Source organism: Phyllostomus discolor, chromosome 1, assembly GCF_004126475.2.
Source record: "Phyllostomus discolor isolate MPI-MPIP mPhyDis1 chromosome 1, mPhyDis1.pri.v3, whole genome shotgun sequence".
NCBI lineage: Eukaryota > Metazoa > Chordata > Mammalia > Chiroptera > Phyllostomidae > Phyllostomus > Phyllostomus discolor.
Genome location: NC_040903.2, coordinates 105,903,382 through 105,919,466, shown reverse-complemented (window position 1 = coordinate 105,919,466; position 16,085 = coordinate 105,903,382). Strand labels below are relative to the sequence as shown.

Genomic DNA, 16,085 nt, shown 5'->3' with positions numbered 1-16,085 from the left:
ATGTGTTTTGGTGTGGTCCTCTTTGGATCCAACTTGTTTGGGACTCTCCATGTTTTGTGGACTTGCATGTCTATTTCTTTCACCAAATTAGGCAAGCTTTCTTTTATTATTTTCTCAAATAAGTTTTCAATTTCTTTTTCTTCCTTTTCTCCTTTTGGCACCCTATGATTCTGATGTTTGTATGTTTAGAAACATCCCAAGGCTCCTTAGCCTATCATCATTTTTTAAAATTTTTTTCTTCCTGCTGTTCTGATTAAACAATTTCTTTCTATCTTATATTCTCAGCTTTATCCCCTCCACTGTTGGTTCCCTGTAGATTTTTTTTTATTTCACTTGATGTAACCTTTACTTCTGCCTGGGTCTTTTTTATGCTGTTGAAGTACCCAATGAGTTCCTTGAGCATCCCAACAGCCCATGTTTTGAACTCTACACCTGATAGTTTGCCTATCTCCATTTCATTTAGGTTTTTTTCTGGAGTTTTATTCTCTACTTTCATTCAGGCCATGTTTGTCTTCTCATTTTGGCAGCCTCCCTTTGTTTCTGTGTATTAGACACAGAGGCTTGACTCCCCATCTTAGTAGTGTAGCCTACTGTAGAAAAGCACACCTGTAAGTTGTATGGGTAGTCACCAGGGTAGGGGTAACCCGTGTCACCACTCTGTGGCTCTGTGTGGGGAAGAGCTTGGAGAGGAGATAATGCCGCTGCCTTGCCTTGTTGCCAGTCACTTCAATTTCTTCCCATATGCCACTAGTACCCTCCAGCTGTTGCCCTGATGCTAAATCCCAGAGGGGGTGAGCCTGCATAAGTCCTAAGTCAGTTGCAGTCCCTTTAAGAGTCTCCTGAGAATTCTGCAGTTTCTTCTGCAGCTCCCACCTGCACTGGTTTTTACAGCCAGAAGTTATGGGGACTTATCCTTCTGGTGCTGGAACCCTGGACTGCACTGTCTTGTCTGGGGCTGGGACCCCTTGATCCCAAGGTATCCCTCCTGATTTTCATCTTCCACATATGGATGTGTGACCAACTGTTCTGCATCTCCACACCTCTCTGTGCCACCCCACATCTCTCCATGTCTCTATGCGCTTCTCTGCATCTCTTGGCACCTCTCTGTGTCTCTCTGCATCTCCACCCCTCCTACCCATCTGGATGAATGTGGCTTCTTTAAATCCTTGGTTGTCAGACTGCCATACAGCTAGATTTTCTGACAATTCTGGGAGATATCTGTTTTGTAGTCTATTTGTACTTTTTGTTGTGATTGTGCGTGGAAACAAGGAGTGTTTACCTATGTCTCCATCTTGATGAGATTGAAAATTTCTAATATTTGTCAATTTTATTTATAATATACCATGCCACATACATAATATAAAGCTCATTTTCTTACCACAAAGGGCTGAAAACTCATCAGGTTTAGCATAAGTCAATACTGCAGCTAAAGCCTCTCTCCAATTTTTAAGGTCACAAGACTCAACAATCTCTTTCCAGTTCTTCATCACCACTGCAGTAATTAGCTTGGGAAAGGGAAAAAAGGGAATATTAAAAGCCGTTGGTATATTAATAATAACTAACTCTGGTTAATCAATCATATCTTTCAAAAACTGTTATTATTCATAGTATTTCATATAGAATAAACAGCAGCAAAGTGAAATATATCCTTGAACCAACTAACATAGAGTATGGTATTATTTTTTCCTTTAAAAAATATCACAACAACTCACTTTATAGAATTCCGAGAAGAAAAAGTATAGAGTGTTATCAAAACATTTAACAGAAAGTCATAACCTGGTCTGATGGATCAAGAACAACTTTCTAAGCATACAGACATGTGATACGAAGTCAGAATTAATTTCATCAAGGAGGGAAGAAAATGTTCCAGGCCAAGGGAACTCTAGGTGCAAAGTCCCAATAGAGAAAGGCACATGGAATGCGTTAGGAACTGAAAGGTGGCCAGAGTGGCTAAAAAATAACAGGAGAGAAAGTGACAAGAGACAAGGCTAAGGAGACTGATGGCAACCAATGCTAAAAGGACTGAAATCTGGGACAACTTTTATTAGAAGAAAATAATAACATCAAGCAGGGACTTTAAAATGTTTAGACCCTCTGCTCCAGAAATTCCTTTCCTAGGATTGTAACCTCATTAAATAATTAGAAATTCTCACAGATCTTTAGGTATAACAAAGATGTTTATCACTAACTTATCAGTGTTAGGAAAATATCAGAAACTACCTAAACACCCCCAAGCAAGAGAAAAAATACATCCTTGCTGTAGAATTTCACAGACCAATGAAAATTCTTGTAAGAATCTTTAATAATATAGGAAAATGTTTGTGACAATATCTGTAAGTAAAACCACACACATATATACATATATGATCCTGATTCTGTTTTAAAAAACTCTACAAACACATGGGAAGAGCTATGGAAAGTTGGACCCAATTTGAGATTGAGAAATACCAATCTGATGGAAGAATTAGAGGGTGTTAAATGTTTATCTTTAAAGTTTTCTAGCCCTGGACAGTGCGGCTCATTTGGTTGGAGGATCGTCCCATACACTAAAAGGTTATGAGTTTGATTCCTGGTCAGGGCACATACTAGGTTGCAGGTTTGATCCCCAGTTGCCCGGGAACCTACGAGAGGCAGCCAATCAATGTTTCTCACATTGATGTTTCTTTCTCTTTCCCCCTTCCTCTTTCTAAAAGCAACGAAAAATTGTCCTCGGGTGAGGATAAAAAAAAATTTCTATATTCTATCTTTTCCACAATAAAAAACCATGAAAGTATTACTCATTTTATATGTAAAGCACAAAAATTGCCTGGCTAAATAGCTCCATTGGTCCGAGCATTGTCCCAATATGCCAAGGTTGCGGCAGTTCAATCCCCAAACACATATAAGAGTCAACCAATGAATGTATAAATAAGTGGAACAACAAATCGATGTTTCTCTCTCTCTTCCTTCCTCTCTATAGCTCTTTCTAAAATCAGTAAGTTAAAAAAATTATAAAAGAACAAAAATTGAAATAATCATGCCCAACTATGAACATTAACTATTTCTGGGTCAAGAAATTATGGATTGGTTTTTTTTTTATTGTTTACTGTTTTCTGCATTTCAATCATCTATAATAAAAGTGTATTGCTTTTATAATCAGATAAAAGTTATCATTTGTTTATCTATTTTTAAAATAACATACCCTGGTAACTTTGCTTTGTGATTTTGCAAAGTATTTCTTCTGGGTTCGAGCCAATAGTTCTTGTCCACCTGCTATGGCCAATATTATAGCATCGGCCATGCGGTTATCATGTAAACAAAGGTCAACAGCGCTTTCAAAGTTACCCGTCAACAAAGCCTGAGTAATTAAACCATCAATATCTGCAATAAAGATATAATACACCCAAGTTAAAGTTTTTTGTTATAAGAAAAAATATTACACATATCAACTTTTATATGCACACCCAAAGAAGAAAAAAATTCTAATTTCTGATTATTACTGGTGATTAATTTTTAACAGAAACTGTTGAGATCTGTGGCAATACACTGATAGCATGTAAGTAAAATCAGGTAAGATACCACACTTTACAGACTGCTTGAACTGGAGTAATAAACATCACACGGTTTCTATTACATAGGTACCAGAATATCCCACCATTTCTAAGACACTAATTACACATACTAAATGATAACTGAGTTCTTCTTTTTAACCTTCTAACACCTGTAGCAAAATATTTCTAACTTAAACTTAAGAACTATATGCTTTGAAATGATTAAAAAAAAAACTAGAAGTAAAAAACCAACAGGTTCTTACCTCCACTGATGGAGATGTTAAATGGTCCTCCAGCTGAAGGTAGAAATTCAAATTCTTGTTTTTCCTCTTTGACATGCTGAAGAAATGAAAGGGCAACAATTTAGAAGAATGAAACTGTGGAATAATTTACTGGCAAAACAAAATTTATACATGATTATTCACTTATTGACTGGATAACATGCCAAGTTATTCTAGGGAGTGCTCAGCTCCAAGTTTACACTTAAGATCTACAACTTCACTAAGGATTAACTCCTGTTATACAATCATAAGTAAAAGCCAAGATCGTCAGAAGTAACGTTACACAAACTGAAGTATACATATCCATTATTGGTAGCTCAGAAGTTATCGAAGCTAAACAAGCATTGTTTTCTTAGATACCTCAACTAAGAGTAACTTGAAACATGCAAAATATGAAAAAAATCACATAAATGCAAGGTAAACAGATTGTTTATGAATATACTACAATTCTAGATTTTGTGTTCTCTTCAACTAGCCATACCCAGAACAGATTAGTCTGATAAAAATATATACAGTTCTGATATAAATTTCTGAGATTACGTGTTGAGACTGAGTAAATATAAATTCAATATTTTTTTTCTTTAGGAGAAAAGAAGTATAATGGAGGCATATATGCCTTCACTTTTATGCATAAAAATAAAAAAAAGACAAAAGATAAAATATATCAGCCCTGACCAGTGTGGCTCACTTGGTTGGGCATCCCTCTGCCAAGTCAGCGGCCACTGCTCGATTCTAGTCAGGGCACATCCCTGGGTTGGGGGTTTGATCCCTGGTTGGGGCACATACAAGAGGCAGACAGTTCATGTTTCTCTCTCACACTGATATTTCTCTCCCTCTCTTTCCCCATCCCCTTCCCCTCTCTCTAAAATTAAACAAATAAAACCTTTAATTTTTTTTAAAAAAATATAAAAGATTACCGAGAAATTTTAAAGAAAAGCATAGCTGTCTTATATGAGATAAAAGACCTATTTCTATACTTTTCTAACCTACATGCCTTAATGTAAAAGCGTCTAGTTTTAAAAATCAGGGGCATTTTTGGATTGGGCAATTTTAGTGAAGAGCACAGCATGACATCATAGGTAAATAATGCTTAGTCATAGTTAATATGGACTATTACAAGAGAATAACTATAACTTTAACTCTTTCTCCAACTAAAGAGCATTTAGAATTTAAAAACTTAAAAGAGTATCAGAACTTAAATACTTCACATTAAGAAATAAAACAAGACTTCTGGTTAAGATGGTGGCATAGGCAGACATGGCTCTCCTCCTCCTCACACAACCACATCAAAATTACAACTAAAACATAGAACAACCATCACTCAGAACCATCAGAAATCGAGTTGAATGGAAGTCTAACAACTATGGAATTAAAGAGACCACATCCATACAGACTAGTAGGATGGAGCACAGATGTAGAATGGGCTGGCCCCTCACCCATGTGTGATGGAAAAAAATTCAAGAGGGATATCTTGAGAGTAAGGAGTCCCAGCCCCAGACATGGCCCTTCAGCCCATAGTTCTAGTGCCAGGAAGATAAATCCCCACAACTTCTGATGGCAAAAACAAGCAGGGATTGAGTCTGTGCAGGAAACGGCTGGAACCTCAAGCAGTTCCTCTTAAAGAACGCCCCCTCCTACCCCCCACATAGAGCTGGCAAGCTGGTGCCATATCTAAGACTCCATCAACCTGGATAACACTTTCTGACCTGCCTTGGAGATTCCTGAGATTCTGCCCCACCCCAGATGCTTTTCCATATGAATGGCTGGTTTTGGCTCATGCTTTACAACTTCTTAAAATAAATCCTCTCAAATAAACAACAGCTGGCCTCGGTAGGCCCCAGGCCCCGCACTGGCAGCAGACAGCCTAGATTCACAGTTTGGCTTCACTAAGCCCAGGACAAGGAGCAGATTACTTTATAGCTCAGACAGGGTGGTCCCATGCAAAACACAGGTGGGGGTTGACCTTGGCCTGTACCACCTGGGAAACCCCAGGGCCAGCACACCCAATGGACAGCTATGGACCATGTTGGAGCACCACCCTGCCCCTGTATAGCTGATCCTCCTTGGAAGGCAAAGGTTGGTGATCAGTGATCACGGCGAATCCTTGCAGCTGACTGGTATGGCTAAATCCCTCCCAATGATCTGCCAACAGCAACCAAGGCTCAATTATAAGAGGAGGGTATACTCAGCCCACACAAAGTGTGCACCTCAAGTACCAAGCTTGGGTGATATGGGAGGCTGTGCCACTGGACAATACAGGACACCTACTACATTAGGCCACACTACCAAGACACAGAGTCAAAACAGCTTTACCTAATACACAGAAGCAAACATAGGGAGGCTGCCAAAATGAGGAAACAAGAAACATGGCCCAAATGAAAGAACAGATCAAAAGAAAAGGAACTAAACAAAAGGGGTATCAGCACTATATCAGATGCAGAGTTCAAAACACTGGTTACAAGGATGCTCAATGAACTTAGTGAGGACCTCAATAGTATAAAAAAGACTGAGTCAGAAACAAATGATACACTAATTGAAATGAAGAATAATTTACAGGGAAAAATCAGCAGACTGGATGAAGCCAAGAATCAAATCAATGATTTGGAACATAAGGAAGAAAAAAACAATGAATCAGAGCAACAAGAAAAAAAGAATTAAAAACAATGAGGATAGTATAAGAAGCCTCTGGGACAACTTTAAGAGGTCCAACATCACATCACAGGAGTGTCAGAAGGAGAAGAGGAAGAGCAAGAAATCGGAATAATTAATTTGACAAAGTAATGAAAGAAAAATTCCCTAATTTGCTGAAGAAAATAGACATGCAAGTCCAGCAAGCATAGAGTCCCAAACAAGATGGACCCACAGAGGCCCACTCCAAGACACATCATAATTAAAATGTCAAAGGTTAAAGAGAATCTTTAAAAAAGTTGTAAAGAAAAGTAGGTAGTTACTTACAAGGGAGTTCCTATAAGACTGTCAGCTGATTTTTCAAAAGAAACTTTGCAGGCTAAAAGGGACTGGCAAGAAATATTCAAAGTTATAAAAAGAGGGGACCTACAGCCAAGATTGCTCTACCCAGCAAAGTTCAGACAAGGTAAAACTAAAAGAGTTCATCATCACCAAACCACTACTATATGAAATGCTAAAGGGACTTATATAAGAAAAAAGTGATCAAAACTATGAAAAATGAAATGATGAAAAATACATATCAACAAATGAATCTAAAAAACAAACTAAGCAAATAAGAACAGAGACAGAATTATGGATACAGAGAGCATTTTGATGGTTGCCAGATGGGAGGGGAATGTGGGGGAATGGGTGAAGGGGTGAGGGGATTAAGAAGTACAAATAAGTAGTTAGTTACAGAATAGCCATGGGGATATAAAAGTACAGTATAGGAAATGGAGTAGCCAAAGAACTTAACAGCATGACTCATGGACATGAACAATGATGAGAGGAATGCGTGAGGGAGGGGGAGTGCAGAGTGGAGGGGGGGCAAAGGGGGAAAATTCAGGACAACTGTAATAGCATAATCAATAAAGTAGCATTTAAAAAATAAAAATATTTTATAGAGAGAAAAAATAAACCAGATGCTGATTTGATTACTATATTCACTAACACAACAAAAAAAAGCCTTCTTTTTTAAAAATCACAATTTTTCAAATCTGCTTTCCAACCGATAAACCTCTATATATGAACTTCTGAAATATGCATAAGGCCAACAAACGCACAATTTATTATGTGTTGAGTATCTTCAATGTGTTATCTACTATGTTTGGTAAACAAATAGCATCATTAAGATAAAGAGGAAGATTTCATCTCCTTAAAATTTTTTAAAATACTCTGAAAGTACACACTAATGACTACTCTTTTTTTAAAAAGATTTTATTTATTTATTTATTTTTTAGAGAGGGAAGGGAGGGAGATAGAGAGAGAGAGAGAGAAATATCAATGTGCAGTTGCTGGGGGTCATGGCCTGCAACCCAGGCATGTACCCTGGCTGGGAATCGAACCTGCGACACTTTGCTTCGCAGCCTGCGCTCAATCCACTGAGCTACGCCAGCCAGGGCTGATGACTACTCTTTCGTTAAATACATATTCTTCTTCTTTTTTAAAAAAGGCTTTATTTATTTAATTTTAGAGAGAGGGGAAGGGAGGAAGAGACAAAAATATTGGTATGTGGTTGCCTCTCGTGTACCCCCTACTGGGGACCTGGCCCGCAACGCAGCCATGTGCCCTGACTGGGAATCGAACTGGTGACCCTTTGGTTCACAGCCCAGCACTCAATCCACTAAGTCATACCAGCCAAGGCAAAATACATATTCTTCTTTTTTTTAAATATATTTTATTGATTATGCTATTACAGTTGTCCCATTTCCCCCCTTCTCTCCCCTCCACCGTGTACCCCCTCTCCCACCCATGTTTCCCCCCTTTAGTTCATGTCCATGTGTCATACTTATAAGTTCTTTAGCTTCTACATTTCCCGTACTATTCTTGCCCTCCCCCTATCTATTTTCAACCTACATTCTATGCTACTTATTCGCTATACCTTTTCCCCCTCTCTCTTCCTCCCACCCTCCTGCTGCTAACCCTCCATGTACCCTCCATTTCTGTGGGTCTGTTCCTGTTCTAGTTGTTTACTTAGTTTCTTTTGGTTTTGCTTTAGGTGTGGTTGTTAATAATTGTGAGTTTGCTGTCCTTTTACTATACATGTCTTTTCTTTATCTTCTTTTCTTAGATAAGTCCCTTTAGCATTTCATAAAATAAGGGCTTGGTGATGATGAACTCCTTTAACTTGACCTTATCTGAAAAGCACTTTATCTGCCCTTCCATTCTAAATGAGAGCTTTGCTGGATAGAGCAATCTGGGATGTAGGTCCTTGTCTTTCATGACTTGGAATATTTCTTTCCAGCCCCTTCTTGCCTGTAAGGTCTCTGTGGAGAAATCAGCTGACAGTCTGATGCGAGCTCCTTTGTAGGTTACTATCCCCTTATCTCTTGCTGCTTCTAGGATTCTCTCCTTCGTTTTTACCTTGGCTAATGTAATTATGATGTGCCTTGGTGTGTTTCTTCTTGGGTCCAACTTCTTTGGGGCTCTCTGAACTTCTTGGATTTCTTGAAAGACTGTTCCCTTTGCCAGATTGGGGAAGTTCTCCTTTATTATTTGTTCAAATATGTGCTCAATTTGTTGCTTTTCCCTTTCCCATTCTGGTACCCCTATAAGTCGGATGTTGGAACGTTTAAAGGTGTCCTGGATGTTCTTAAGCTTTTCCTTGTTTTTTTGAATTCTTATTTCATCGTGCTTTCCTGCTTGGTTGATTCTATCTTCCTTCTGGTCCACTGTATTGTTTTGAGACTCAGATTCCTTCCTTTCACTATTGGCTCTCCTCCGTATATCTTCCTGCATCTCTTTTATGGTAACCTGCATCCTTTCATCTAATTTGCGCCCAAAATCAACCAATTCTGTGAGCTTTCTGATCACCAGTGTTTTGAACTGTGCATCTGATAGATTGGCTATTTCTTGGTTGCTCAACAGGATGAGTCCTGGAGGACTGATCTGTTCTGTTGGAAACATATTTTTCCCTGTCTCTCCTTTTTTTTTCCAGTCTGGTCGCTCTTGTTATGGTGGGAGGCGGAGCCTTAGGTGTTCACCAGGGCTGGGCACCCCAGTCGCTAGATTGTGACGTTATATGTGGGGGCGGGGGCAGGAGCGGGGACGGGAGGGAACAATGGCGGTAGTTCCGTTCTCCTGGGCTCAGACCCTTCTCGGGGATCCTGGGCTGCGAGCTCTGCCCTGGTCCACAATCGCTGCCTCACTGGGTCCGCCAGCCGCAGCTTGTGTACTCAGGGACCACCGCTGCGTTCTTGCGCCCCGGATGGCTGTCGCGCTGATTTCGTGCCAAATTTTCCCTAACTTTCCATGCACCGCCAACCCATGCCAGCCCCGGGCCAGCCCCACGCCCTCCCGGCTCGTCTTCTCCTACCAGTCTGGATGTACGGGTCTACTTCAACTTCTTGGCTGTCCGACTTCCATTCAGATAAATCCTCTGTCAGTTCTGGGTGTTGTTCTGTCTGTAAATTATTGTTGTAAATTATTGTTGTTCTAATCTTGGTTGTGCGAGGAGGTACGGTGCGTCCACCTATTCCTCCATCTTGCTGGAAGTCCCAAAATACATATTATTCTTGAGTGCATTTCCAAATGATCTTCTATTTGATAATACATAGTTTATTCAGTTGTATATAAATGCAAGTACATTTTTTTAAAAGATTTTACTTTTTTAATTTTAGAGCGAGGTGAAAGAAGGAAGAAAGGGAGGGAGATAAAAATCAATCTGTTGCCTCTTGCAGGTGCCCCACCCAAGGACAGAACCTGCAACCCAGGTATGTGTCCTGATTGGCAATCAAACTGGCAGTCCTTCACTTTGCAGGACAACATCCAGCCAACTGGGCTACACTCATCAGGGCTGAAAGTATATTTTTTAACGTACCCTACAATTTTGTGTAGGTATTCTCAAAATTAGTTCAAATCTTTTGTAAGATTTTACCCATATCCTTTATTCTCAACTTAAATAAATGCTAGACCTATTTCCAAGAAAGATGTTTTTTATAGTTATCTTGTAATAGTCTAAATTTATTGATGAGTTGTGTTCATAACTTAGTAAAAGATAGTAAAAAATATTCTACAGTCAGATACTCCCATATCACAAAGAAGAATGGAAAAGTCAAAGACGAGATGGAAAAAAAAACTTCTTAATTTTCCAAGATGAAATATAATAAAAAGCAAGAAAAGTAATTACAGAATTATTTGTTAGTGGTTAAAAAATACCCCAGAAAATTAAACAGAAAAAAATTAATGGTACAACATTGTGTTCAAGGACTCTTTTAAACTAGTTGTAAAAATTATCAAATACAACTGAGAAAATGTTTACAGTAATCATGGCAATCAGTTTATTTAGTGAAATACTCTTTACTTGAACTCCAAAATTCAAGAAACTAATTCAGAAGCCTATGCCACTAATAGTGGGCCCTAAATATTAAAGTGTCAAGATAAAAACATTAACTTCACATACAATGAACAGTGGATATCTGAATAAAATCTCTTTTCAGTTTGACATCATATTGTCTATCTGACCAAACTAAGTTAACCCCACATCAACTGTTCATTTTAAACCATATAATCCAGAAGCTAGGTCAGAGAACTAAAAATTTTAGAGATGATACTTCTGTAAAACTAGTAAACAGACTCCTACCCTAAACATCTCTAAGAAAACAATATATTCCATCTTAATTTTGAAACATATAGTTAAGAAAATTTTCCATATTTCAGTGTGTGATAAACAAATAGAATATATTTTTCTAATGTAATTAAAAATGAAAAAAAATAAGTACCTCTCCCAAGAGCTGCTCTTCAGCAGCAGGGCTCTCCTCCCCATCACTCTGTGCTACTTGATCAGAATCTTTAAGAGCCTTTGGTACACAAAACAATTGCAGAGGAAGTTGAAGTTAGTAGCATTAAAAGGTTATTAGTGAAAAATAAAGACAAAAGACCCAATAAACAACATTCAGAGCTACTTTAATCATAAGAAGCAACACTAAGTAAATTTGAGACACACCATTAGAAGAAAAGCAAAGAGCCATTACAGCTGAGATCTTCCCTTTTTCTACTTAATGTCCCCTCGACAACAAAGATCTTAATGTTAGGTATTTGGGCAGTCATTGATTTTGTTTTTCCTTTGTTTTTGCAAAATTCAAATACCATCAAGAAGAAGGTATGCTCTACCAGCTAAATTTATACTGCTCTGAAATGAGAATTTATTGACTTATTAAAATATCTTCAATCAGCATTTATTTTATACCATAAAGCAATAGAACACATTTCTTAAATTATGTTTCCTTTTTTGTTATCACCTAAACCAAAATTTTAGAAGATAGCTATTTTTAAAGGCCTTCTTACCACATCAGGTCCATCCACTTTGTTCAAGGCCAAAGTAATCTGAAATAAAAAAATAAAAAAAATCCACTCACCTACTCAATGGAATTCTATTTCAAGGTATATAGCAAATATTCATCTCTTATTCCATTCTCAATGGCAAAAATCCACAGAAGTTCTGATCAGGGATAGCATGTTTAAGAAAAGAATAAAATCTGTGCAGAACTGATTCTCAATGGTTCTAGTTTCAATAACAAGGAATTCCAGTGCTCACATACCATCTCACTCTGTTGTTCAATGACAAAACTTCAAAACAAGCGTATTTTCTTCTATTTTGTTTTAAATAAAATAACTACAATTAGTTTTCTAAAATATTTCTTCAGGTACTCACTCTGGAGACAAATGCTATTCCAAGTATTTTGAAGCCCTGACTGGGTAGCTCAGTTGGTTAGAGCATCATCCCTATACGTCAAGATTGCAGGTTAGATCCCTGGTCAGAGCACATATAAGAATCAATCAATGAATGCATAAAGAAGTGGAAAAACAAATTGATGCTTCTCTCTCTCTCTAAAATCAGTAATAAATAAATAAAATAAATAAAAATTTAAAAACCTTAAAAGAAAAAAGCATTCTGACAAATTCTATTTCCTATGTTTGCTATCTGGTATGCAGTAGAATTTTGATATTAATCTCTTAAAAACCTAAAGAAGTTATAGCATTAAGCTACATAGACTAATAATAAAGTTAAATATAAAAAAATCTAAGGAGTGATCATAGACACACAGCCAATAAGCAGTGGAGCTGTGATGTGACCCCAAGACTGTCTTGACATTAAAAGATGTGCTCAGCACGCCTAGAGTGTGCAGTATCCAACCTGTAATTGCATGTGACAACCATGCAATGCTGCAGAACACTTTAGTCATTTTTAAAGAATGACAAGGGCTAATGTTAATTACATAAAGAATCTACACTATTTCCTTTAAGTTTTCCAAAGTCAGAGTGTTTTTACTGCTGTTCATGTCAACACTGCAGAATAATAATAATTAAGCCCCTCTTGGAGAAGAAAATTATAAAACTGGAATATAATTTCTTTTTATAAGGAATCTTTTTTAAAATTAAAATGTTAAACAAATCACTTGACTTTTTGTTTACTCAGGTTCAGTGCAATAAATTCCCCTTGTTCCAAAATGTTTACTAGTTAGCTGTTAGCTGAACCAACTCAATAAACACTTTGGGAATGGTGGGCTAAAGGCATAAACAGCTAGGTTGGAAAACTGTGATAGCTTGAATAGTACCATTTTTTATCACTTAAGCTGTAGTGAATGTAGTATGATCTCTAATGGTTTCTCCCTTTCTCCCCTCCCCAGAGCCATTGGTTTCACACCCTCTTAAAATCTGTTATTTCCAGTATTTGAGATTCATAGCGTCTTATCGTTCAAAGCCCAATCCTCCCTGACACAGCTCTTTAAAACAAATTTGAATAAAAGGTAGTTCTGGGAGCTTCAAAATCCAGGTATAAGTAGAATTTTACATTTAACAATATGATTCAAGACTTTGCCAAGCAAACACAAATTCTTACTAAATATTTATTGAATGACTCAGATCATCTGTGTAGAATTTTATTTAAAAAACCTATTCTATAGAAATATTTTACTTGTATAAACACAACTTTTTCACTTTTCTAAAAGTTTACCTTTTTTCCTAGGTCTTCTTTTCTGTATCCTAGAAGTTCAAGGTATTTTCCACGAGAATCATCCTCAAAGTTTACCTTTAAAAAAACATATTCTTAGAACAAAGACCAGCATATAAAGGCCTAATTTTAATTAACTGATGAAATTTCAAGTAGAATTACTAAAAATATCTAAAGTCTACTATATCAATTAGAAGTTTCACTGTAAGAAAAAAATCCAAATACTCTTCCTTTAAATAAGTAATTTTTAAAATAATGAATATACTTGTAATTATCCCAGTTGAATAAGTTTACTTTTAAACTATAATTTTTGTAAATAAAAACTTAACTCATGTCTGAAGGCTATATGAATGAAAAACTCATACTATATGAAATATTCAATATCCTAAAACTCTTTCCCAAAATTAATACTTAATTAAAAAATAAAAAAAAATAAACTGTAGCTCTAGCTGGTGTGGCTTGGTAGATTGAGTGCCAGCTTGCTATCTGAAAGGTTGCTGGTTCAATTCCCAGTCAGGCCACATGCCTGGGTTGCAGGCCAGGTCACCAGTTCAGGGCATGCAAGAGGCAACTGATCAATGTTTCTCTCACACATCATTCTCTTACATATAATGTTTCTCTCCCTCTCTTTCTCCCTCCTTTTCCCTCTCTCTAAAATAAAAACAAACTGTTAAAAAAACTATAATTTTAGAACTTAACCTTGTTGTATTCAAGATCTCTCATCTTTGGGAAATTCATTATGAAGGAATAGACATTCCAGTGGAGGCAAATGATCAACCAAAAATTCTATCTGTTATTCTACCATTATAAATGTAACTCAGTAAAAGGGATGAGAAATGCCTCCAATCTCTCTCCCCCACATCTCTCTTCCATCTCTTTCCATTTTCCTTAACTGGATCTACTACAACAAAATTCTCTACTTTTTATTATATTTATGTTTTTAGTATTCTAAGATCTATGTTCTCATTTTAAAATAGGTCTGGTGAATATTATGTCTTTCTTGTATATTGTTTTTTGCTTATTAAAAAAGTACTTGATATTAGGCTTTTCGAAGAAGAGAAGGAAGAACTCATGACATAAAAAATTAGGCTGTGTGCTCTTCATAAGGTTTCCTTAATTTCATCCTAAGGTTCTTGACATCACATTCTTCCAAATGTTTCTTTACCAGGAAGACAGATTTAGAATATAATGGTAACAGTTAAATCTGCAGATAATGAAATAAAATTGTTTTAATACCAACTTTACCTTCAAAAAGGACCACACATTTTTTTCAAATTCTGATTGAGAAGCGTCAATTTTTTTCTGACAATATTTGACAAAGCCTTGTGACTGCATGACCTGCTGAAGTTGATCTGATCGGCTGAGGAATTCCTTTTCTGTTACAACCTGACTAATGAACACATGCTGCTGCTGCTGCTGCTGCTGCTCAGCTCCCTGCTGAGACTGCGTTCTGACATTTTCAAAGGTAACCAGTTTGCCTCCAAACTATAAAAGAACAAACAAACAAAGTCAGTTTGAACACGAGGATGTGGCCAAAAAATGTTTTTATTATACACATGCTAAAAGAAAGGACTGTGACCTAAATATATATCCTTTGGGTAAAATTAGTGGACACACTCTCCCACACTCTACCATCTGACCCTAGTCTTCAATTATTATTCTGCTTCACAAAACCCGCCTTCTAGATAAAATGTGCCCTACAATTTCTAACCTACTTCATTTTACTAACTTCCACATACTCAATGCTACTTTTTTAAAAAATATATATTTTATTTATTTTTAGAGAGAGGGGAAGGGAGGGAGAAAGAGAGGGAGAGAAACGTCAGCCTGTGGTTGCCTCTCATGCACCCCCCATCAGGGACCTGGCCCACAACCAGGCATGTGCCCTGACTGGGAATCAAACCAGTGACCCCTTGGTTCACAAGCCAGCACTCAGTCCACTGAACCACACCAGCCTGGGCTCAATGCTACTTCTTTTTAAGGCCTAGGCAAATGTCACCACCTCTTCCAACCCAGATGCCTTCAGTGTAATAGTGTACTATAGATCTCTTTTGATTAAACTACTAATTACATGTATTTGCCTCACCTCCTGGTCTAGGTGCTGTTTTGGAGAAGGTAGTATATGCCACTCTTCCAAAATACACCATTTGGCATAATGATTGTTTTGAGCTAAAGAGTACTTGAAAATGAGGAGTAGAAAGGCACTCTTCTTTCTAAAAGTAGGAGATGAAACTCCCATGGGAGCTATTCTCCCTATGCCAAGAGTAAGGAAACATTCTTATCACTAGCGATGAGAGTTAAGGCCGAGAGAAATCTGTACAAACAAAACTTGTTAAATAACAAACAAAACTTTTACATAACAATTATTTCCCTCTAGTCTCTATATATTTACTTTTCTACAATTCCCATTTGTTCGACCTAGGTTTTACTACTTCTTTGTATGCTTTTCTTCTGTTAATCTGTCTTATGTCAACTTAACTCTCAAGCCAGCATGAAAAACCTAGAAAGGGAGATAGATGCAAAGTTGTGCCTCCTCTACACGTACAAGAAAGGTTCTGTGTCTACTTTATTCTTGTATCGCCTAAAGTATCCAGTATCTGCCTTGTATATAGTAAGTAGACAGTTAATATCTAATTAATGTATTCATAAAAATAT

The 16,085-nt window shown here is 37.2% G+C and overlaps 1 protein-coding gene across 19 annotated transcripts in view; it reads right to left on the bottom strand.

Moving 5' to 3' along the window:
• Positions 1 to 16,085, bottom strand: part of LOC114492776 (protein transport protein Sec31A) — an 80,580-nt gene that overhangs the window by 29,448 nt on the left and 35,047 nt on the right. For 16 of the 19 annotated variants that reach the window (XM_028507301.2, XM_036027318.1, XM_028507302.2 and 13 more), the window contains exons 11-17: positions 14,676 to 14,915; positions 13,434 to 13,508; positions 11,765 to 11,803; positions 11,200 to 11,277; positions 3,794 to 3,869; positions 3,182 to 3,360; positions 1,379 to 1,505 (exon numbers count right to left, since the gene is read on the bottom strand). In XM_028507301.2, coding sequence (XP_028363102.1) covers positions 1,379 to 1,505; positions 3,182 to 3,360; positions 3,794 to 3,869; positions 11,200 to 11,277; positions 11,765 to 11,803; positions 13,434 to 13,508; positions 14,676 to 14,915 — 814 coding nt within the window. The remainder of the gene's footprint in view (positions 1 to 1,378; positions 1,506 to 3,181; positions 3,361 to 3,793; positions 3,870 to 11,199; positions 11,278 to 11,764; positions 11,804 to 13,433; positions 13,509 to 14,675; positions 14,916 to 16,085) is intronic. The other 3 variants (XM_028507303.2, XM_036027380.1, XM_036027353.1) reach the window with 1 other exon arrangement.